The sequence below is a fragment of the Pygocentrus nattereri genome, chromosome 16 (genome assembly GCF_015220715.1).
Source record: "Pygocentrus nattereri isolate fPygNat1 chromosome 16, fPygNat1.pri, whole genome shotgun sequence".
NCBI classification, from domain to species: Eukaryota; Metazoa; Chordata; class Actinopteri; order Characiformes; family Serrasalmidae; genus Pygocentrus; species Pygocentrus nattereri.
Window position 1 is genome coordinate 5,186,269 of NC_051226.1, and position 26,382 is coordinate 5,212,650.

The 26,382-nt window shown below is 41.9% G+C and overlaps 1 protein-coding gene across 1 annotated transcript in view; it reads left to right on the forward strand.

Moving 5' to 3' along the window:
- dym (dymeclin) overlaps positions 1 to 26,382 on the forward strand; it is a 205,416-nt gene that overhangs the window by 96,200 nt on the left and 82,834 nt on the right. The window contains exons 12-13 of the mRNA XM_017711335.1: positions 1,545 to 1,658; positions 3,411 to 3,505. Coding sequence (XP_017566824.1) covers positions 1,545 to 1,658; positions 3,411 to 3,505 — 209 coding nt within the window. The remainder of the gene's footprint in view (positions 1 to 1,544; positions 1,659 to 3,410; positions 3,506 to 26,382) is intronic.

The window sequence follows — 26,382 nt, forward strand, 5'->3', positions numbered from 1 at the left end:
TGTAGGGGTCCTGACCTTGAGGAAGTGTGTGGAAGGAGGCTAACAAAGTATATGCTTATTACTGTAGTCCGTAGTGTGTGTCTGTAGATGGACTACACTTTCTAATTATAGAAGTTCTCCTATTTGGTGAATGGAGCTGATAAAATGAGCAATAAATACAGCTGCATGATAGGTGTACCCAGTACATGATCGGTGTGTGAGTGCACGTGCAGGCGTGTGTGTTTGTGTGTGTATATATTTGCAACCATAATATATACTAACTTTTATTTCTTTGTTAAAATGAAACAAAGTGAGCTTTTATTTAGTGTGTTCTTGTGTGTTTGTCTGAGACATGCTGTCTGTGTGTCTGGCAGCAGCTCTCCCGGCTGTGTGTTTGGTCTAGCAGTCTGTTGCGTTAAAGTAGTTCATTTTGTACTCGTGTCAGTGTGACAGAGTTTGTGCCGGCAGCCTGTTCTGACCCACACACTCTGTCCCGAGTGCACCACAACAAGGTTATCGCACTTCACTGTGGACTGAGCTATTACTAGGCATTTTTGTCCGTCGCTTATGCAAATAGATTTTCTGTGTGTATGAACGCTAACCTGGTCCGACCCTGTGTCACCCAGATCAACAGAACAGAATTTGCTTCGCGAGACATACTGGACAGTTCGTGTGCATCTCACAAACTTTGTGCAGCATTGACTCAATACTTCACCTGATCTCATTACAGCTCAGTCCCTCTCTGCAGCTGCATGCTTACATCATCGATATTGATGAGCCTGGGCTCCAGCTTACAGGGGCATGTGGGTAAATCAGATAAAAACATAAGAGAGTCATTAAAAATTCATCCGAATGGCGTAATGTGTTGTTTTTTACTTGTATTTCTTAACAATCTACTCATCCTGTTTGTTTACTGGGTTTTCCAAGGTCGACTGGTTTGTTTATTTATTCATTATTTGCACCAGATCAGATCAATACGCCCGAATATTTCTGCCTTGGCGTGCCGTTAAAGCCAATCTCTGCCCAGCACTCATTAGCACGGCATAGAGATGCATGTCATTGCTGTCGGAAGAAAACCTTGCCTCTTGCTTTCTGCACTGTATGTAAATTTTATATATATATATATATATATATATATATATATATATATATATAAAACAGCCTCTACCCATCTGGGAAGGCTTTATGTTGGAACATTGCTGTGAGAATTTGATTGAGCATGAGTGAGGTCAGGTACTGATGTTGGATGGTCATTCTAACTCATCCCAAAGGTACTGGATGGAGCTCCACTGCTCCACAGCCCACTGCTGGGGGGCTTTAATACCCCTCTATGCCATGCTTGGTTCTGGTTCAGGATCAGGTGTGGCTCCTTCAGAGTATCCCATTCTACTGTGCATTGAATTTCCTTGGGCTGTAGATTTTGCGTAGAATGGCTGCAGTTGTGTATAAAATGCTGCTGAATTTGTCTTTAGCCCTTACACAAAATTCCCCCTTATAAATGGTAAAAGTATTTCTTTATTGCAACAATGCACTGTTTCACTTTCTTTCTCTCTGTGCCTTCTCAGATACTGAAGAACATAAGCTGGTACACAGAGCGAGCTTTAACAGAGATTTCTCTGGGCAGTCTGTTAATCCTGGTGGTCATTCGCACTATTCAGTTCAACATGACCAGGACCAGGGTAAGATCAACTCGCTTGTGCTCCTTTTTCCTCACTGTATCTTAAGGGAAAGCAGTCAAATAATAAATCATGACTTGCTTTTGTATGTTTTGTATGAAAAAATGATTATTTTTTTCACTCTTGAGAATTTTTTTTAAAAAAAGGCCAAACAATTAAAATGAGAAATTAACTGAACAATAGAAAACCATGCACAGCATTTCAAAAATACCGTATTGATCAAAGACAAAGAAGGAAGGCTTTAAAAATATGTACTCTCAGGGAAAGCTGTGCCTATAGACTACATACACTGTTACCTGGGTGCTGCCCTGAAGGCTACGTCACCTGTACTTTTTGTCAGGGAACTGTGTCATATTACATGGCAGTTATATATCATAAGGAGCATTGAATCCATACACTCTGTCCTGACTCCGTGTTGTACAATTGAATTTCTAAGTGAAGATGGCCCAGTCTTAGGCTGGGCCTGCGTTACAGGATTTATCGCCTGACTTTAACCCAGATTTGCCCCTTGCAACAGAGAAGAGTCGATATCTTGTTTATAATGTTGATCCGGACATTGAAACACACTCTTTACTGTTTAAGCTCAGCTGCCAGTTTATAGTGAAATATTTCTCCAGCTCACATTGTGAAATCAGTTGTTCTCACCACTCATTAATCCAGGTTAAAACCGGTCCAGTAAGTTTAGCCTTGCTTTGTGTTATGTGATCTGAGATGTTCTGGGAGTTTGTTCTTATTCGTTTTTTTAAAGATGATGTGCTTTGAGGAGCACGTGAGGGTTTCTTTTCTCTTAAAAGCAGCTGTTTGGCCCCCCGTGGTCCCCGAGTGGCACAACTGTCTAAGCGTTGACCCCGTCATCATGAGATCGCAAGTTCGATCCCTGATGATGCCACAGCCATCCACAGCCAGGAGTCCAAGAGAGCACAATTGGCCTTGCTCTCTCTGGGTGGGTAGGATGACCCCCTCCTCTCCCCCGTCGCTCAGTGTGGCGCTAGTGAGCGCAGGCATCTGTTGGCTGATGTGACAGATCTGGCGGGTGGTGGCGGTTCACAGGTCTTGGAGGAAGCCTGTGCTAGCCTTCGCCCTCCTAGTGGAGGAATTGGAGTGGGTGGAATTGGAGATGAGAAAATGGGGCAAAAAAAAAAAAGCATGTCATTTGACCCCCACTTTTTGCTTATGTCTGTATATTTGAAGGTGCATTTACATTGTTTGCACCTTGGAAGACTAAAATAGTTTTTTTAGGTCTTCAATCAATCAATCAACCTTTATTTTGACTCGGAAGTACATTGAGGGCAACCCTCATTTTCAATGTAGCCGAGCATTTACAAAAACAGGGATTGACATGACAAAGAAAATAATAACTACATTTAATCACTTTAAATTAAAAGAAGGTTTAAAATAACAGTGAATAAAAGATAAAAGTAGATAAAAATAGAACTTGAGATTTAAATGGTAAGAAATTAAGATCAAAAATAGATAAGAAATTAGTAAGGTAATAGTACAATATCACAAATTTAAAAAGTAATGATAAAAAAAACTTAAAAATAAAATGAGAGGAAATAAATAAATAAAAAGAGATAAAGAACTAAGGAGAACTAACACAAAAATGAAAGTGAAAGTGGTTTTGAAAGTGGTTTTGTAACAGCAGCAGCGATATGCCTTATAATTATCATATGCTTTTATATTTATTATTTACCTATGCTTTATGTAGACAGAGCACATTGTTTGTGTTAATGCCTGCCTTGCTTCTCTTCTCAGGATAAGTACCTGCACACAAACTGCTTAGCAGCTCTGGCCAACATGTCAGCCCAGTTCCGCTGCCTGCACCAGTACGCCGCCCAGCGCATCATCAGGTGTGTACATGTCCCCGTCAGTGTGGGTTGACTGACCTGACCCAGGACTCAGTGGGCCATCAGCCAGTATCACAGATGGTCTTATCTGCATTGGTCAGGAAACTGGACCTTGTTGAAAAGCAAAGGATGAGTAACTAGCAAGACATTTGTGAAAACACACGCCGCGCACGCGCACCACGCCCAGAACAAACCCCCCCAACCCCACCCCCCCCGTGTTGGTCTGAATCTGAATGATCTAAATGTTGTACACACATGGATAATGTTTCAGTTCATGATGTCCAGGACACAAATAATGACTTAGAATGATGTTTTTCGCCTTTTTATTTGGTGCAAAACACCAACATTGCCTTAGTTCGCCTGAAGTTCATGAATTTCAACTTCAGGTTTTTCGATTTTTTTGCTGCTGCTTTGCTACATTATTGAATTTGGCTGCTTAACGTTTCAATGGATTTCATCAGCAGTGTCGCAGCGAGTGGCGCACTCATGTAAATGTAGATGAACACTTGTGCGGAAAGTTCCGGTTGTATTCTTCCAGAGCATCATGGAATTTGTTCTTGGAACGTTTCAGTGCTCTGTAATAGTAAGTCTGTTTGGTTTTGTGTGCCCACCTGACTGTTTGTTATTTTTTCCCCCTTTTCCTCCTTGCTAACTGAATTTGCCATGACTTCATTTGAAGTAAATAAACCAGGCCTTAGATGAGAGAATAGCGTGCTAACAGCCTATGAGGTGTAATCACAGAGGAATGTAGCTTCTCGTTGGCAGCACTTTAAACTTACCTCGTCCCATTGCTCACGGGGAGACTTGTAAACTTGTCATTTTCATATTATGGCTGAATTGTAGTGACAGCTTACATCCTTCCCTCCTCTCTTTTCTCTTTCTGGGCATTTTTTTTCATTATTAGGTAAGTGTTCCACAATGATTTCAACATGTAGTTTGCATGAGCTCTAACCGCTGCCGTGCGGCGATCAGCCGGCGTTACAGTCCAAAGCAGCTTGTTCTGCTGCTCTGCTTCAGTGGCGTTAGCAGTTTAACACCACATGAGCCAAGCTGTAGTTTTTTTGTTTGCAGCAATGCAGAGGTCAGTTTTTATGGTCGCTGAATGGAATAATTGCACTGTTTTCCCTTAAATCTGATCTAAGGGTGGAGTAAGGTGATGTCATGCTAGTGCTGTCCAAATTTGCCATTCTTTCTGGTGCTCCTGGGAAAATCCTCATTTTCATTTCCCTCTACAAGCATATTCCTGGGGATATAATTCCTCTGCACTTTTCTTGTTTTTAATGTTTTCCTCTTTTTCTTTCCATCATTTCCATCATGTTTGGAAGGAGTCAAGTAACGATGAATTTGTTGCAGGGAAATTAATAAACACCGCAAACTCTGGGCTGCTGAATAATTTGTGTTAGCTACTGCAGATTCATACTGGATTAAAATCACTCCACAATTATTACCGTCAGACTGTAAAACTACACACGCTGCAGATTCATACTGGATTAAAATCACTCCACAATTATTACAGTCAGACTGTAAAACTACACACACTGCAGATTCATACTGGATTAAAATCACTCCACAATTATTACAGTCAGACTGTAAAACTACACACTGCAGATTCATACTGGATTAAAATCACTCCACAATTATTACAGTCAGACTGTAAAACTACACACACTGCAGATTCATACTGGATTAAAATCACTGCACAATTATTACCGTCAGACTGTAAAACTACACACTGCAGATTCATACTGGATTAAAATCACTCCACAATTATTACAGTCAGACTGTAAAACTACACACTGCAGATTCATACTGGATTAAAATCACTCCACAATTATTACCATCAGACTGTAAAACTACACACTGCAGATTCATATTGGATTAAAATCACTCCATAATTATTACAGTCAGACTGTAAAACTACACACTGCAGATTCATACTGGATTAAAATCACTCCACAATTATTACCATCAGACTGTAAAACTACACACTGCAGATTCATACTGGATTAAAATCTCTCCACAATTATTACCGTCAGACTGTAAAACTACACACTGCAGATTCATATTGGATTAAAATCACTCCACAATTATTACAGTCAGACTGTAAAACTACACACTGCAGATTCATACTGGATTAAAATCACTCCACAATTATTACAGTCAGACTGTAAAACTACACACACTGCAGATTCATACGGGATTAAAATCTCTCCACAATTATTACAGTCAGACTGTAAAACTACACACACTGCAGATTCATACTGGATTAAAATCACTCCACAATTATTACCGTCAGACTGTAAAACTACACACACTGCAGATTCATACTGGATTAAAATCACTCCACAATTATTACAGTCAGACTGTAAAACTACACACTGCAGATTCATACTGGATTAAAATCACTCCACAATTATTACCGTCAGACTGTAAAACTACACACACTGCAGATTCATACTGGATTAAAATCTCTCCACAATTATTACAGTCAGACTGTAAAACTACACACTGCAGATTCATACTGGATTAAAATCTCTCCACAAGTATTACCGTCAGACTGTAAAACTACACACACTGCAGATTCATACTGGATTAAAATCTCTCCACAATTATTACCGTCAGACTGTAAAACTACACACTGCAGATTCATACTGGATTAAAATCACTCCACAATTATTACAGTCAGACTGTAAAACTACACACTGCAGATTCATACTGGATTAAAATCACTCCACAATTATTACCATCAGACTGTAAAACTACACACACTGCAGATTCATACTGGATTAAAATCACTCCACAATTATTACCGTCAGACTGTAAAACTACACACACTGCAGATTCATACTGGATTAAAATCTCTCCACAATTATTACAGTCAGACTGTAAAACTACACACTGCAGATTCATACTGGATTAAAATCACTCCACAATTATTACAGTCAGACTGTAAAACTACACACTGCAGATTCATACTGGATTAAAATCACTCCACAATTATTACAGTCAGACTGTAAAACTACACACTGCAGATTCATACTGGATTAAAATCACTCCACAATTATTACCATCAGACTGTAAAACTACACACACTGCAGATTCATACTGGATTAAAATCACTCCACAATTATTACAGTCAGACTGTAAAACTACACACTGCAGATTCATACTGGATTCAAATCACTCCACAATTATTACAGTCAGACTGTAAAACTACACGCTGCAGATTCATACTGGATTAAAACCTCTCCACAATTATTACAGTCAGACTGTAAAACTACACACACTGCAGATTCATACTGGATTAAAACCTCTCCACAATTATTACAGTCAGACTGTAAAACTACACACTGCAGATTCATACTGGATTCAAATCACTCCACAATTATTAGTCAGACTGTAAAACTACACACACTGCAGATTCATACTGGATTAAAATCACACCACAATTATTACAGTCAGACTGTAAAACTACACACTGCAGATTCATACTGGATTAAAATCACTCCACAATTATTACAGTCAGACTGTAAAACTACACACACTGCAGATTCATACTGGATTAAAACCTCTCCACAATTATTACCATCAGACTGTAAAACTACACACTGCAGATTCATACTGGATTAAAATCACTCCACAATTATTACAGTCAGACTGTAAAACTACACACTGCAGATTCATACTGGATTAAAATCACTCCACAATTATTACAGTCAGACTGTAAAACTACACACTGCAGATTCATACTGGATTCAAATCACTCCACAATTATTACAGTCAGACTGTAAAACTACACACTGCAGATTCATACTGGATTCAAATCACTCCACAATTATTAGTCAGACTGTAAAACTACACACTGCAGATTCATACTGGATTAAAATCACACCACAATTATTACAGTCAGACTGTAAAACTACACACACTGCAGATTCATACTGGATTAAAATCACTTCACAATTATTACAGTCAGACTGTAAAACTACACACACTGCAGATTCATACTGGATTAAAATCACTCCACAATTATTACCGTCAGACTGTAAAACTACACACTGCAGATTCATATTGGATTAAAATCACTCCACAATTATTACCGTCAGACTGTAAAACTACACACTGCAGATTCATACTGGATTAAAATCACTCCACAATTATTACTGTCAGACTGTAAAACTACACACACTGCAGATTCATACTGGATTAAAATCGCTCCACAATTATTAGTCAGACTGTAAAACTACACACACTGCAGATTCATACTGGATTAAAATCACACCACAATTATTACAGTCAGACTGTAAAACTACACATGCTGCAGATTCATACTGGATTAAAATCGCTCCACAATTATTAGTCAGACTGTAAAACTACACACACTGCAGATTCATACTGGATTAAAATCACTCCACAATTATTACTGTCATACTGTAAAACTACACACACTGCAGATTCATACTGGATTAAAATCACTTCACAATTATTACAGTCAGACTGTAAAACTACACACTGCAGATTCATACTGGATTAAAATCACTCCACAATTATTACCATCAGACTGTAAAACTACACACACTGCAGATTCATACTGGATTAAAATCACTCCACAATTATTACAGTCAGACTGTAAAAATACACACTGCAGGTTCATACTGGATTAAAATCACTCCACAATTATTACAGTCAGACTGTAAAACTACACATGCTGCAGATTCATACTGGATTAAAGTCACTCCACAATTATTACAGTCAGACTGTAAAACTACACACACACTGCAGATTCATACTGGATTAAAATCACTCCACAATTATTACAGTCAGACTGTAAAACTACACACTGCAGATTCATACTGGATTAAAATCACTCCACAATTATTACAGTCAGACTGTAAAACTACACACACTGCAGATTCATACTGGATTAAAATCACTCCACAATTATTACCGTCAGACTGTAAAACTACACACTGCAGATTCATACTGGATTAAAATCACTCCACAATTATTACAGTCAGACTGTAAAACTACACACTGCAGATTCATACTGGATTAAAATCACTCCATAATTATTACCATCAGACTGTAAAACTACACACACTGCAGATTCATACTGGATTAAAATCACTCCACAATTATTACAGTCAGACTGTAAAACTACACACTCGTGTTTATCTTGGGTAAAATGAACCCAGCTTCACGGTTGTGGAGTGTGGTGTCAGTGTTGCGCTGTGATCGAGATGCTCATTCTGACCTTACTTCACACACCTAAAGAAAACCAGGTGCTTTTACTGCAACCAGCGCTGCACACAAACCCCCTTCCTTACTGCCGTTAGACCACAAACTCATTAGAGAGAAGTACAGGAGAGTTTTCTTCCTTCAGTTATGAAAAGCAAACAGTCCCTAGTGCTCATTTTAACAAATGAAAGCATTTTGTTATTCTAAGAGGTTTTTTTTAACATATTAGGCTGGTTGGGAAATGTTGCTCTCCCCTTTCCTTCGCTCTTTTAGTAGTTGTGTTTTTCCTCCTTTCCTGTTTCAGTGTTTGGTTTGGCTGAGCAGTGTTTGCGGCTCCAGTATGTGATCGTGTTTAGTTCCTGTGTTCACCACGTTATTCTCCAGTGTGTGATTCGTCCTGGTTTTATAAACCTGTGTGTGCATGGTTGGGGTCAGATCTGACCTGGACCTCATTAATAATGTGAGACAGTGAGCCAACCAGAGAGAGAGAGAGAAACAGAGCTGTTGACAGCTACCACACACACACACACACACACACACACACACACACACACACACACACCCTCTTTGTTCCTCTGGCATGCAGAGAAAAACATAATAATGTACTTGTAAGCACAAAAAGTGAGGTTGAGCAGTAAAACTTAGTGAGTTTTATGGCAGTATTGAAAAATGATGCCAGGCAAAATTATTTGTCAAATTTCTGTTCCATGTCTTATAAACACCCTCCATGTCAATTAAATACATTCCCCCCATTTACAATTTACATGGGCTTACTGATCTGATCGGGAACTCAACTATATAGATATGATCAACCTCAGAAAAGCTTTTTAGTGGCTTATTGACAGCTAAGAGCTGCACTCACAGTCACACACCAGTCACTCGAATTTGCTTTCTCAGATATCCCCTAAGCTGTGGGTCGGCAACCCAAATACTAAGAAGAGCCATTTGGTCAAGTTTCAACAAAAATCTGACCGCCTTGGGAGCCACAGCATTTTATGTCCATTTTATTGAAGTAACGTTTCACTGTCTTGGCTGTCAATATGTCTCAGTATGTGCTAATGTACTAGTAAAGTGTAAAAAATCTAATATAAACAAAAACGCATACTTTGCTCTGCTCTGCTTCAAGCTTTAGCTCAGATATAGTGCTTTTCTCACATCTGTGGCAGGAAACTTTCCGCAAAAGTAAAATAGTTTCCCCTCAATGTCTCTCAACGTTCAACTTGTTACGAGGCTGAAGTCGCTTCTCATTCTCCAGCTTTTTGTTCTAATTTTCCCGTTCCGCCTTAAATGGTGCCTGAGGCCCCAGGATGTAACTGCTGCACCATTGGTGGAATGCAAAAATGTTAACAAGTAGGTGGTGAATGAGAAGCAACTTCAGCCTCATGAATTCTTAGTGTTTGCCAGTTTCTTGTTGCAGATTCAACGTATCAGGAAACCAGCTGGAATGATTTTAAAACACAAATAAGTCCTTTCATCTCCAAATTATCGATGTTCGTCTTAAATCTCTCTCTTTGCCATGTCATCAGTTACCAGCTAGGCGACATTGCTGTCTGTATTGCTATGGTGACCAGATGACCAGGGTAAATTAGCAAGTATGGGGGTTAGGTGTCTTGCTCAAGGACACCTCAGTCATGTGCTGTCGGCTCTGGGGATCGAACCGGCAACCTTCCGGTTACAGGGCCAGTTCCCTGACCTCCAGCCCACGACTGCCCCCAGGTAGTAGTTCTACATTAACTCCAGCGTTTAAGACCATTTATTGTTAAACTGTGTTGAATGATCAGCAGAGCTTTATTTTACTGTAATGGAGGAGGATTCTTTTATTATTACCTTCGGGCGGAATCCTGCCCTAAACATAGTAATATCAGCATCAGGTAACTGGAACCAAGTCTGTGCTATAAGGTGCATTTGACCTGCTAACTACTCCATCTAAATGAGCTTTGCCATAACTCTACAGTCCCAAACCCCACACCCCCATTATAGAGAGAAAATGCTCGGCTAGCTCAGAGACCCTCCCTCATACTGTGTTTTAGTTGGAAATTTGCCACAGCATGACTCCAGATTCACATTGCCTATAAATAATGGAAATATTGTAGCTCCGGAGGCAGAATTCTTTAGCTAGAGTTGTTTTGTTTCTGTTAATTCTGTTTTTTTTTGCCTTGTTTTCCATCGTGGAGCAGGTTTTGCTATGTGTTATGTATATATCCTTGTGCTGAAGGTTTCTCTGTATAATTGGTCGTGAGTATGATTCTCTAGAGTACTATACCAGAAATAAACAGCTAATATCACCATCTTACCACCAGTATTATTACTGATGCTGATGAATCTGCATTTTGCCAGTATTGCCTGATATAGGCCTACCTGTATATCAGTCAGGCTCAGCTAATAACTAATCAGAACCTCATCATGCCAAGTTTTATACTGTATAAATGTTTCCGTATGTAACAATACAGTATATTATAGCAGCACAGTTGCAGTATGATACTGTGTTCATGCTGTGCAGTGCTGATACTAATAATTGATGACTGAACACACCCTGGCAGGACCTGTGACATATGTAATGTGGCTGTAGTCCACTGTTCCACTACCCATCAGCCCTGAGCGCCAAGAAACACTTTCTGCCTTCCACTGCAGTCCTCGGCTGTGATCGGCTGCAGATTTTCTCCAGGCCCTGCGCTTGGCTGTTTCTCTGCTCTCAGTAGTTGCTTAGAGATCCTAGAAATTCCCTCCTTTTGCCGCTTTTAATGGCGTTTGCTGCTCTGTGTGAACGTTTTCTGCTTTGTCAGCGTGTATTACCGAGCTCTAAGCACTGTACTGAGTGCAGAGTTGGGTTTTAGTTGGGTTCTTTTACTCATTTATTCAAGGCATTGTCTTTGTTCTTGTTGCTATGAATCAATATTCAACCAACCGATCATGATTTTGAAATTTTAGGTGATGATCAATTGGTACATAAATAATTGATGTTATTTACTGCACCCCTCTTAAGGTGTTAACAAACATCAAATAAACAAACATTACTCTGCTGCCCTTTAAAAGTGTGAATAAACATCAAATAAACAGGTATTACTGAACGTCGCCCTCTAAAGGTGCTATTAACAGTTGTACAACAGTTAGTTCCGGTAAGTAAGCATCAAATAAACAAACATCACTCGCCACTGCCATCTAAAGTTATTAATAAGCATCAAATAAACAAACATCACTCGCCACTGCCATCTAAAGTTATTAATAAGCATCAAATAAACAAACATCACTCGCCACTGCCATCTAAAGTTATTAATAAGCATCAAATAAACAAACATCACTCGCCACTGCCATCTAAAGTTATTAATAAGCATCAAATAAACAAACATCACTCGCCACTGCCATCTAAAGTTATTAATAAGCATCAAATAAACAAACATCACTCGCCACTGCCATCTAAAGTTATTAATAAGCATCAAATAAACAAACATCACTCGCCACTGCCATCGAAAGTTATTAATAAGCATCAATAAACAAACATCACTCGCCACTGCCATCGAAAGTTATTAATAAGCATCAAATAAACAAACATCACTCGCCACTGCCATCTAAAGTTATTAATAAGCATCAAATAAACAAACATCACTCGCCACTGCCATCTAAAGTTATTAATAAGCATCAAATAAACAAACATCACTCGCCACTGCCATCTAAAGTTATTAATAAGCATCAAATAAACAAACATCACTCGCCACTGCCATCTAAAGTTATTAATAAGCATCAAATAAACAAACATCACTCGCCACTGCCATCTAAAGTTATTAATAAGCATCAAATAAACAAACATCACTCGCCACTGCCATCTAAAGTTATTAATAAGCATCAAATAAACAAACATCACTCGCCACTGCCATCTAAAGTTATTAATAAGCATCAAATAAACAAACATCACTCGCCACTGCCATCTAAAGTTATTAATAAGCATCAATAAACAAACATCACTCGCCACTGCCATCGAAAGTTATTAATAAGCATCAATAAACAAACATCACTCACCACTGCCATCTAAAGTTATTAATAAGCATCAATAAACAAACATCACTCGCCACTGCCATCGAAAGTTATTAATAAGCATCAATAAACAAACATCACTCGCCACTGCCATCTAAAGTTATTAATAAGCATCAAATAAACAAACATCACTCACCACTGCCATCTAAAGTTATTAATAAGCATCAAATAAACAAACATCACTCGCCACTGCCATCGAAAGTTATTAATAAGCATCAATAAACAAACATCACTCACCACTGCCATCTAAAGTTATTAATAAGCATCAAATAAACAAACATCGCTTGCCACTGCCATCTAAAGTTATTAATAAGCATCAAATAAACAAACATCACTCGCCACTGCCATCTAAAGTTATTAATAAGCATCAAATAAACAAACATCACTCGCCACTGCCATCTAAAGTTATTAATAAGCATCAAATAAACAAACATCACTCGCCACTGCCATCGAAAGTTATTAATAAGCATCAAATAAACAAACATCACTCGCCACTGCCATCGAAAGTTATTAATAAGCATCAAATAAACAAACATCACTCGCCACTGCCATCTAAAGTTATTAATAAGCATCAATAAACAAACATCACTCGCCACTGCCATCTAAAGTTATTAATAAGCATCAATAAACAAACATCACTCGCCACTGCCATCTAAAGTTATTAATAAGCATCAATAAACAAACATCACTCGCCACTGCCATCTAAAGTTATTAATAAGCATCAAATAAACAAACATCACTCGCCACTGCCATCTAAAGTTATTAATAAGCATCAATAAACAAACATCACTCGCCACTGCCATCTAAAGTTATTAATAAGCATCAAATAAACAAACATTACTCGCCACTGCCATCTAAAGCCGTCATTAACAAACACAAAATATACAAACATTACTCATCACTACCGTCTAACGGTTTATAGTTTATAAACAAAAATATACATACATACATTAATAATAATTAAATGATTAATCATAATGTCTTATTAATAATAATTGCAATCCAGCCTGGTGTTCATATAATACATAGATAAAATTCTTTCAGCAAAATAAATGCATGATTTAAAAAAGAAATTTATAGAGCAAACCCAAACTTAGCAAGAGATCCAGGATACAGGCAGCGCTCCTGTTGCATCACGCTGGAAAATTTGCCTCACAATTCATTTCCCACTTTGTAATTTTTAAAAATGTGCTTTACTGTGTAAAGTTGCCTTCAGCACTGCTGCGGGTGTTCAGATTCAGAGTCAGCCGGATTGCCCTCAGCTTATTTCTCTTTCTAAACTCCGCGCCTGGGCACTTCAGTAGCTTTTCGTAAAAATCAAGCACGGGAACAAAACGCGCTTCTCCTGACCGAACGAGCACTCGGGACCGTCGAGATAGCCGTGTCTCTGTCATATGTTGAAAATGCTTTTAGGAGAAGGTCGTCTTCGCTGTGGTCTGTTCGCTGTTGTGGTTTGAAGGCATTTCATTTATAAACATTGAGCTATTTCCCTCTGTAGACGCAGAGCAAGTAAAGCGGCTTGTGTAAGTTATTAGAGCGCTCTGTCTTTGATGCCTGCGCTCCTGATTGCTGCTCCGCTCTTGTGGTCGATTGTTGAAGTAGTTTAATGACTCCAGTCTGCCCAGAGGAGTCTTCTTCCTGTGTAGACTGGAAGTAAGAGGAAACATGAGGCCAAATTCGCATTAGTCACAAAGGATGAGCCAGATATGGACCACACACAGCTGTCTCTCTCTCTCTCTCTCTCTCTCTCTCTCTCTCTCTCTCTCTCTCTCTCTTTCTTTTTCTTTCTTTTTGCCTTGCATGTGCTGTCTCGCCTTCCTACATGTGAACAGGCATTGTTGCTCACTCTTTATGATCCAGATGGGAGAGAAAAGAGTCTCAGTAAGGACCACCAGAGGCCGCAGCACAGCTTCAGTACAGCAGAAGGTGGAGGAGAGCACTGAGCCTTCAGTCTAAAATCGATCGTAGATGTTCAACCAGCTTAACTGTGAAGGCCAACGTGTCTGATTTGCATCATTTTCATACTCATCAAATGGATCCGTCGTGCCCTGTGGAGGGGGACGCCGTCATCCTGAGGAGGCCAGTTATCTACACTTATGTTGCTCATTTGTTTAGGTTTGTCCTTTAATTTGCCACTCGTCTGTTCATGTATTCATGTAAGTCCAGCAGCACGGGTTCAATTAACATGAAACATTTTTTGGTGCTGGTAAAAAATCTGTAAAATTACATTAATTTAATGTCTTTACTACATTGCCTTTCACCGTAATTCAGCAGTTTCACTGGTTCTGCTTGTTATTCTGACATTTAGTCTTGTATCATCATAATACAATAAGAGTAAAGAGTAACAACCATCCATCCATCCATCCATCCATCCATTATCTTCCGCTTGTCCGGGGTTCGGGTCGCGGGGGCAGCATCCTAAGCAATGAAGCCCAGACCTCCCTTTCCCCAGCCACTTCCACCAGCTCTCCAAGGGGGATTCCGAGGCGCTCCCAGGCCAGCTGGGCGATATAGTCGCGCCAGCGTGTCCTGGGTCTTCCCCGGGGCCTCCTCCCAGGTGGACTCGCCTGTGACACCTCCCAAGGGAGGCGTCCAGGAGGCATCCTAACCAGATGCCCGAATCCCCTCAGCTGGCTCCTCTTGACGTGAAGAAGCAGCGGCTCTACTCCGAGTCCCTCCCGGATGACCGAACTTCTCACCCTATCTCTAAGGGAGAGTCCAGACACCCTGCGGAGGAAACTCATTTCGGCCGCTTGTATTCGCGATCTTATTCTTTCGGTCATTACCCAAAGCTCATGACCATAGGTGAGGGTGGGAACGTAGATCGACCGGTAAATCGAGAGCCTTGCCTTATGGCTCAGCTCTTTCTTTACCACAACAGACCGGTAAAGAGCCCGCATCACTGCTGACCCAGCACCAATCCGCCTGTCAATCTCCCGCTCCCTTGTACCATCACTCGTGAACAAGACCCCGAGATACTTGAACTCCTCCACTTGAGGCAAGAGCCTATCCCTGACCCAGAGAGGGCTCTCCACCCTTTTCCGCCTGAGAACCATGGTCTCGGATTTAGAGGTACTGATTCTCATCCCAGCCGCTTCACACTCGACTGCAAACCGATCCAGCGAAAGCTGAAGTTCGCGGCCTGATGTCCCCAATAGGACCACATCATCTGCAAACAGCAGTGATGTGACCCTGAGGTCACCAAACCGGACACCCTCCATCCCTTGACTGCGCCTAGAAATTCTATCCATAAAAATTATGAATAGAATCAGTGACAAAGGGCAGCCCTGACGGAGTCCAACTCTCACTGGGAACGAGTCTGACTTACTGCCGGCTATGCGAACCAAACTCCAGCTTTGTTTGTACAGGGCCTGAATGGCTCGTAGCAAAGAGCCATGTACCCCGTACTCCCGAAGCACCTCCCACAGAATACCCCGGGGAACACAGTCGAATGCCTTCTCCAGATCCACAAAGCACATGTGGACTGGTTGGGCAAACTCCCATGAACCCTCCAGAATCCTGGAGAGGGTGAAGAGTTGGTCCAGTGTTCCACGACCAGGGCGGAACCCGCACTGTTCCTCCTGGATCCGAGGTTCGACTATAAGCCGGACTCTCTTCTCCAGTACCCCTGCATAGACCTTGCCAGGGAGGCTGAGGAGTGTGATTCCCCTGTAGTTGGAACACACCCTCCGGTCCCCTTTTTTAAAAAGAGGCACCACCACCCCAGTCTGCCAATCCAGTGGCACCGCCCCCGATGTCCACGCAATGTTGAAAAGGCGTGTCAGCCAAGACAGCCCCACAACATCCAGAGCCTTGAGGAACTCAGGGCGGATCTCATCCACCCCTGGAGCCTTGCCACCAAGGAGCTTCTTAACTACCTTAGCGACTTCGGCCTCAGTAATGGACAAGCCTATTCCCATGTCCCCAGACTCAGCCTCCTCACTGGAGAACGTGTCGGTGGGCTTGAGAAGGTCCTCAAAGTATTCCTTCCACCGCCCAATGACGTCTTCAGTCGAAGTCAGCAGCACACCATCTCCACTATATACAGTGCTAGTGGCACACTGCTTTCCCCTTCTGAGTCGCCTTACGGTTTGCCAGAATCTTTTCGGAGCCGACTTAAAGTCAGTTTCCAAGGCCTCACCAAACTCTTCCCATACACGGGTTTTTGCCTTGGCAACAACTGAAGCCGCAGATCGCTTGGCCTGTCGATACCTGCCAGCTGCCTCTGGTGTCCCACAGGCCAACCATGCCCGGTAGGACTCCTTCTTCAGCTTGACGGCATCTCTCACCTGGGGTGTCCACCACCGGGTTCGAGGATTACCGCCCCGACAGGCACCAACTACCTTACGGCCACAGCTACAGTCAGCCGCTTCAGCAATGGAGGAACAGAACATGGCCCATTCTGAGTCAATGTCCCCCACCTCCCCCGATATCTGGTCAAAGTTCTGACGGAGGTGTGAGTTGAAGATCAATCTGACAGGTTCTTCTGCTAAACGTTCCCAGCAAACCCTCACTATGCGTTTGGGCTTGCCTGGTCTGACCGGCATCTTCCCCCACCACCTGATCCAACTCACCACCAGGTGGTGATCAGTTGACAGCTCAGCTCCTCTCTTTACCCGAGTGTCCAAAACACATGGCCGCAAGTCCGATGACACGACTACAAAGTCAATCATTGAACTGCGGCCTAGGGTGTCCTGGTGCCATGTGCACTTATGGACATCCTTGTGAGTAACAACCATTAAAATAAATTAAATACCGGTGAAATAAAGGCGGCAGTGAGTGGGTTTGCCTGCACTCAATAATCCCATCATAATCGAATATCTGCAGTTATCCGATCGTTCAGATGGTCATGTTAACACCGTGCTCTGATCTAGAAATCTGATTTAAGAAAGCTGGATTTTAGCTCCGTAATCTGATTTCTCAGTGCATGTGAACTCTTCCTCGGATTTCTGTGGGATTTCTCAGTCTGTGCATGCGTGAAAACAGACGGCGGTACCAGAAATAGGCGAGCAGCGTCGTCACGAGACGCAGCTGAACAGTTTTGGAGCAACACTGAAATCAAATATTAAATAAATGATTTAAATATTCTTCATTTTCTAGATAATGTGTTTCATATTTCCAGGTAAACGCGGCGCGATGTTTAAGAAATATGAAATCCACGGCACGCAGTTTGATTTTTACATTATCGTGTATTATTTTACATTACGTCACGTCTTCTGTGGGTTTATCAGCTGGTTGCAAAGCTGAAATCTGGTTACTGTCTGACTCACGTAGACCTGGAGTTTCTCCATCATCTTTATACTCAAAAGCATGTAAGTGTGTTGATCGAATTACTGACTAAATCTGATTTTCTGCCGTTATTAGGTTTTTAGGACTCAGTATGTTTTTATGACTTTGCATTCACTTTCACTGAAACTGTAATCAGCTGGTGTCATTTTGTACTTGTGTTATAGAAATATATTTTTTTACTGCAGTACTTTGAGCTAAACAGTGCTTTACTGATCAGTACGACTATCGATTCTCGGTTCTTCTAAACGTCAAATTAACAGAGAAATTACCCAGAATGTAAACATTCACAGGTCACCAAGTTCATCAGCCTCACCTGTTAGCATGAGGCACAGAGGATACACACGCTACAAATTAACTTAATTATTCTTCATTTTTTTATCAGTTCTCTTCATAAAAATCTAGATCACTCTGTTGCTCTCATGCTTAAGGTTTGGTTTGGACACAATTTGTGAACCATTGGCGATGCCATGACCAAAAATGCTGTTACTTAAGTGATACTTTCACTGATGCTTGCATAGTAAAACCATGGGTTTTACTGATATATTACCAACTGATATATTCAGTGTCATGTTCAGGCTGTACTAAAAATGCATTGTGTCAAAAATGCTACAGTCAGAAATTGATGATTTAACTACTTTAATATTAGTGATTTAATCAAAGGAATATATTTTGCATCAATAGCCTTTGCAGAAATGTTTGTTCCCTTTAGAGCAGAAGTCTTTAATTAAAATTGAATAAGATCCAGTTAAAGAAAATTTCCTCAAGGTCCAGAACATCATAATGTCTTATAATAATCTTGCATTATGAGTAGTTATATCTACGTCTTATACAGTCAACAACTGAATATCAGATCAAGTAAAGTCCAGTTCAGTCAGATTTCAACAATATTTACTGTCAGTTTTCTCTTTTTAGATCACGACATGTGAAATAATCTGACTCACTTTCTTCTCTGACTGCTGTTTCTCGCCTTGTCCCTCCCCTGTGTGAGCGTTACTCACTCGAGTCTCGGTGCTCATCATAATGCGCTGATCTCATTGGCTGAGCAGCATCATGTATGATATTTACAACGCATGTGATTGGTCTGTGAGTCTCCCGAAGCCGTACCGTAATGACTAGAAAAGTTACGCCGATTAAAATAAGACCACCCTGTTGAAATTAAATAATTCTCCATAGTTTATCAGCTAGAGGTCCAGGTCCACAGAAGACAGCGTCTGGGTCCGCCTATTAGTGACCTCTGCTTTAGAGGGTGTACTTATTTATTTTTACTTGGAAAACCAGCAAATCATGTAATTTGACTGGCGGTATTCAAACCTTGTGTACGACTGTATGTTTAACAATAATTGTAAATCATACAAAACTAAGTCGTGGGCTGGAGGTTAGGGAACCAGTCTCATGACTGGAAGGTCGCCGGTTCGATCCCCAGAGCTGACAGCACATGACTGAGGTGTCCTTGAGCAAGACACCTAACCCCCAACTGCTCCCCGGGCGCTGCGGATTGGGCTGCCCACCGCTCTGGGCAAGCGTGCTCACTGCCCACTAGTGTGTGTGTGTGTGTGTGTGTGTGTGTTCACTAGTGTGTATGTGGTGTTTCACTTCACGGATGGGTTAAATGCGGAGGTGAAATTTCCCCGTTGTGGGACTAATAAGGGTCTCTTAATCTTAATAAGTGAATCAAGTCGTGGTGAAATTCTTTGAGATGTATTGAATTGTTTTCTAAAGAATTTTTTACTTAAATCTGATTGAATATTTCCTTCCCTGAGCATTCAGAGCTTTCATGTTCTGTTCTGTTCTCTTGTGTCTTTATTATTATCGCCTGCTGCAGTCTTCTCTCCAGATTATCTAGTACCTTTACAGCTTGGCTTAAGGAAAACGGCGCCTCATTGGGGAACTGATACAGTCACGGTGACTGCTGTTAATGATTTAACTGCCCTCCTGAGACCTGTTTGCAAGAATGAGAGGAATTCTTCATCTGGGTCTACACCAGTTATTGATTTTCTAAACGATGTCCGAGTCAATACCGGTCGACTGCTGCGCCTCGATTGTGCTAATTGGTACGAACATGAATCCTGATGGCCGTCGTTCTGAAACTGATATTGACTGCTTTGATCTTCAGTACGCTCCAGCTGTACGCTTTCTTTTTGACGAGCATGATGGATCCGTGGCCTCTGTTATGACCTTATGATGGAGTTTGTTCGTCTTTTTCCAGATGCTCCCACTTCCCACCATTCTTCTACTCCTGTGTCACCTTCAGGGAGCCAGCCAGCATTCCACATCACACTCCGAATGACCACCCTGTTTTTGTCATATACTCACACACTTCTAATTATGTGTGCTGTGGCTTTTAATAGGTGGTGGGTCTTAAATATCACATCACAAAATACTTTGCATTAATGCTGGTATTACAGGGTTTTCAAGTATTTTGATTTTCCACTTCATCCTGCATAAGAAATGTTTCATTCAAGGGCAGCAGATAGAGATCCGTCAAAATACAATGTTACATCCATCCATTTTCTAATCCGCTTCTCCGTCAGGGTCGTGGGGGGTGCTGGAGCCTATCCCAGCAGTCTTTGGGCGGAAGGCAGGATACACCAGTCCATCGCAGGGCAGACAGACAGACACAGACAGTCACTCACACCTAGGGGCAATGTAGCATGTCCAATCAGCCTGACTGCATGTCTTTGGACTGTGGGAGGAAACCGGAGAACCCGGAGGAAACCCACGCAGACATGCAAACTCCTCACAGAGAGGACCCCAGTCGCCCAGCCCGGGAATCGAACCCAGGCCCTCCTCGCTGTGAGGCGACAGCGCTACCCACCACGCCACCGTGCCGCAATGTTACAGTACATGTTAAAGAGACCTTTATTTATTAATTTATTGGCAAACGTAAATACATTAAATACAAGCTATTCACTTTAAAATCTAAGGAAAAAAGTTTCCAATACTGGAGTTCAAAAACATAGTAGAAGACACAGAGAAAATGGGCCTCCTAACAACCACCTGGAAGACCTGGTAGACCTCAAAACTCCCCCATCAGATAAACAGCACTTAAAGCTTCCATCTCTGAGAGAGAGGAGAAACCACGCTGCTTCAAGTCTGAAAACATCCACAGGTGTTTCTGTCCATCCTTCCACTGTGAGAAGAACACTCAGCGCTGTGGGTCTGAAAGGACGTGTAGCCGATCAAGAAGAACCTCACTGAGAAAAGGAGACGGACACATCAAGCAAAGAAGCTGAACGATGGACTGACCGCCCCAGAGTCCAGACCTCAGCACCACTGAATGGGTTTGGGATTATTTGGAACATGCGAAGTGGAAAATACAACCAACTTCTAAGACTGAACTTTGGAGGTGTGTCTGCAGATTCCTCGAGAAGCTGAACGTGAGCCTCCTGAAAAGAATGAAAGCTGTAATAACGACAAGGGGAGACAAAGAATACTGAAAAACATCTTTAGATGTTGAGGCTTCTGTGTAGATTTCTGTTAAAGCTGTTTTGCTGATGCTGAAAAATAACTTAAAAGCCATTTTGACAGGGAATGAGAAATGAAGGGTGGTCTCTGACTTGTACATTCGCTTCAGGTGGAAACCCGTCTTCTGCTGCCTTCAAGTCCTCCTCAGACGCTCCTGCTTACGACTTCAGAGGTCGTCAGTACGACTAGATTTGATTTGAACTGCGTGGAAATAATGTTTTGGGTTTTTCTGTTATTGAAGAGAGTCTGCGTATATACATTATATCTATATTTCCATGTGTGGATGGTTTCAGCCTGCAGTGTTAACGTAGTGGCTGAAGAATAAATACGGCCAGCTTATCAGCTGCTCTCATTGGTTTATGTTGACACCCCCCAACTCGGAAACTAGGGGCTCCCACTAGTGGCGCTGTTCATGTGCGTGCATCTCTTAAATGCCATATTTCCGACATGACTTGAAGGCAGCGTAACAGGTAGTGGAAGCGTTTACCCCACCAGACACTCGTCTCAGACGTGGGGTTGTTCAGTATCTCTAATAGACTTGTTTATGTGCTTTCTGACACTGTTTGACCCACTGCTGTCTATAAACATGGACGAATGTATGATGACTTCCAGAGTAATGGCATAATCTGTTACAGCCTCCGAGAAAACTAAAGAAGGTTGACTACTTTTAGGGGTTTTTTTGGATGAGCTATTCCTTTTAGTGTGTGTGTGTGTGTGTGTGTGTGTGTGTGTGTGTGTGTGTGTGAGGGAGAGAGAGTGTGTGAAAAGCTCAGCGATGCTGCAGGAGTCTGGTCTGGGTAGGTGAGAGACAGCTGGCTATTTTTAACAGTGAGAGCCACCAGGGGAGCGGAGTGCCGTCTACTGCTCTTCCTCCACATATCACACACGCACAGGGACAGAACAGAGGGGTAAAAATAGATAAGGGGGGAAAGGCAGTGAGGGGAAAGCTTCAAAAGACTGACAATGTGAGAAAAAAGGAAATGTAGAAGAAGAATAAACACAGTAGAGAGAGAGAAAGAAGAGGGAGCATGAGGAAAAGTGGGAGAGAGCTGTGGGTTTAATGACTCTCTGTCTCACCCCTCTCTCTCGCCCTCTCGCCCCCCTCTTTTTCTTGCACTCTCTGTCTCTCTCTGCGTGATTGGATGTGTTTGTCTGGGAATGTGTTTGTGTCTGTGACACACATACACACACACTCAGGGCAGACAGTCGGTCTGATAACACTGCGTGTGTCCGTGTGCCACTGGTCAGGCTCTCTGCTGTCTCAGTAGGTCACAGTGACACAGCTTCCAGCACTCTGTCTAGTCCAAACACTGCAGACAGACAGTGCTACAGTCTGCCCCTCTGTTCTGCTCCTGATTCTACCCAGACACAAGCACCTACCGCTGTACTGTCTGTGTCTCTAACACACGGAGTACTGAACTGCTCTGTCTGTTCATCTTCCGCTCGCTTCAGAACGGAACCTTCACCAGTGTACAGCGCTCAGCGCTCGCTCTCTGTATCTCTCTCTCTCTCTCTCTCTCTGTCTCTCTCTCTCTCTCTCCCTCTCCCTCTCTCTCCCGCTCTCTCTCTGTCTCTCTCTCTCTCTCTCTCTCTCTCCCGCTCTCTCTCTCTCTCTCTCTCTGTCTCTCTCTGTCTCTCTCTCTGTCTCTGTCTCTCTCTCTGTCTCTGTCTCTCTCTCTCTCCCGCTCTCTCTCTCTCTCCCGCTCTCTCTCTCTCTCTCTCTCTCTGTCTCTCTCTCTCTCTCTCTCTCTCTCTGTCTCTCTCTCTCTCTCTCTCTCTCTCTCTCTTTCTCTCTCGCTCTCTCTCTCGCTCTCTCTTTCTTTCTCTCTCTCGCGCTCTCTCTCTCTGTCTCTCTCTGTCTCTGTCTCTCTCTCTCTCTCTGTCTCTGTCTCTCTCTCTCCCGCTCTCTCTCTCTCTCTCTCCCGCTCTCTCTCTCTCTCTCTCTCTCTCTCTCTCTCTCTCTCTCCCGCTCTCTCTCTCTCTCTCTCTCTCTCTCTCTCTCTCTCTCTGTCTCTCTCTCTCTCTCTCTCTCTCTCTCTCTCTCTCTCTCTCTCTCGCTCTCTCTTACTCTCTCGCGCTCTCGCTCTCTCTCTCTTTTTTTGCCCGATTTGCCCCTTGCAGCAGATTTTCACAGTCCAAAGTGATTCTCCAGGTTGAGAGCTCGATCGGAAGTGACTGACAGTGTGGATGATCTGTCAGTGTGAAAGCAGAAACGAGTGAATGTTTAGCCCTCCGATCCGATCGAACTCTGAAGTGATCGGAGACCCTCCAATATTATAAAACGTTTGATATTTACTTCAAAACGTTCATGAGTGCTGCGGTGTGAGAAGGTCAGATTTACTCAGTGAGTGCTTCAGACAGCCACTCAGAGAGCAGCGGAACGGAGACGGAGGAGCTGAGTGTAAAACGGGCAGATTAGAGCCGATATCATGTCAATAAAGGGCCAAACAGGTCCAGTGCGTTTAGCTTTGTTTGCGTCATGTGATCCGAGGTGATCTGGGAGTTTGAGTTCTCATTCGCAGCCCGAACTCGTTGTGTGTGTCGTTCTGTCTCTTTGCCCTGTCGTCTAGTCTGAGCGCCCTCACGGCAGAAAGACGAGGAGTTCTGTGAGAAACTGGCGTTAAGTGTGTGATGCTCTCCGTTTTACAGATCTGTTGAGATTATAAAGCCTTAGAACCACTTCATCTGTCTGGAATCACTGAAATCGGTTACTGATCTTCTTAGAATTAGAGATGGCACAAAACCACTTTTTCCTTTTTCTGATGCAGCGTCTGATGTTGAAACGTTGTTAACGGCCGATACAGATCTGGAGCCGGAATCAGAGAAGCCCCAATTTTATAAAAAAAAAAGGGGATCTTTTTATCTTCTTTCCCCCTAAATACAAACACAAAAATAGGGTCAATTATTGTTGTTAAAGAATTGCATTTAAAAACATTCATATGAACATCTTCATGTTGAAGATCCTTTATAAGCGCCCCCCCCCCCCCCCCCCCCCCCCCGAGGAAGACTTTCATTAATCTGGCCCCTAAATTAAAGAGAGAGCTTTTTTTACCCCAGGTTTATTACATACAAAGGTTTATTATTGAGTAACTACAGGAACTTCAGTAACTAAAGGAGCTATTCTTATAGAATAATATATATATAGATATAGATATATAGATATAGATATATATAGAGTAATATAACACGTCTGGCTTGGTAAGGGGTTCATTGGAGAGCTCAGTTTAGGACGAGCATCTAAAAGCAGGCTGTTATGCAGAAACTTCTAATTCACTCTGTTAACCCCACAGGACGAACTACTCAGCTCACAATATCACATCACACCGTGTGAATGAGAGCAGCTTCAGATTTGTAACAGGTTTAAAGATTCTTTATTGTCTTTGCACAGGGCACCACGAAATTGGGTAGCAATCCTAACGGTGCATAAACAAGTTAAACTAGGAGTTAAGCAAAAACAGAGGCTTATGTAAAATACAGGGTGAGTCAAAAGTCACAGGACAGGTTTTATTTTATTTTTTATTTGGTTATCGACTTTTATCTCTGGGGTCATCTCAAAAAAATTGTGTATGCTGAGAAAATCCGCATCAAACACCACCGTCGCGGAGGCTTGTGACGGCATAGAAAATCAAATAAAATAAGTGTCCTGTTATTTTTGGCTCACCCTGTATAAAATGCGAGGTATTAAAAGAAAGACTATATACTTTAAAATTATTTAAAAAAAAAAAAAAACTAAAAATAGAAAATGAAACACACACACACACACACACACACACACACACACACACACACACACACACACACACAATTTCTAAGCTGCTTCTCCCTCAGGGTCGTGGGAGAAAATGAAACTAAAATCATTTAAAACAAGAATAGAAAGTAAAATAGTATTAGATCTGGCATTTTCTGCCTGGTTCCACTACGCCAGCTTACTTAGAATATACCGAGTGTATTTGCACATTGGCCATTTTATTGGAAACACCCACACTTTGAAGATTTACAGTTCACAGACTGACGGTTGCTGTACAGTTCATCGTGTGGGTAACTGGAGTTATCGTGGAGAATAGGCGTAGAACCAAAGCGCCAAACCCCTTTCTGTCTGCTGATAAAGACAAGTGAGCCCCGTCTTAAATAACTCTGTCCTCCATAACTGTAAATACGGTTTTCTACAGTCTCCTGTTTACCCTGACTGTGTGTGCGATCTCGTGTTCTCCTCCTATCTGCTGTTTACGATGAAACTGCAGCAATAATATTTTTGTTGTTGCAGCACTTGAAAGTACTGTAAGTGTTGTTGTGCGTCTCTGCGGCTACAAGATTAATATTTGACAAGGAATGGCAGCGGATTAGATATTTAGCTTCTGGCGCAAAGCTGCCAAAAACAGGACGCAGACTGGAGCTACAAAAACAATACTGCAGTCTCTAAAACAATCACTGATCTGTACGTTCACCATGGAGCTGTTGGGACACTCACAGATACCTGTTTCTGTAGAGAGCGGTCCACACACTAGGTGACTTGAGTGTTCGCTTAGAGTCTGTCACTGTTGACTATAGTAGTAAATAAATAATCTGTTAATGAAAGTATTTTCATTATTATTGGAGTGATCAGAAGTTTCCAGAGTAGGCCAGACAATGAAAATCAGCTTCACTGAACAGTAATGAAGCATGGATAGTCATTTAAAGAATCCAGCCCTCTTCACTGAAATAAGGAAACTTTTAAAAGACTTTATTAAATATTTACATGCATGCAGTATACACCCAAAGTATGTAGACACCTGCTCATCCATGAGTTTGTCCTCCTTTGCTGCAGTAACAGCCTCTACTCTTCTGGGAAGGCTTTACACTAGATGTTGGAACATTGCTGT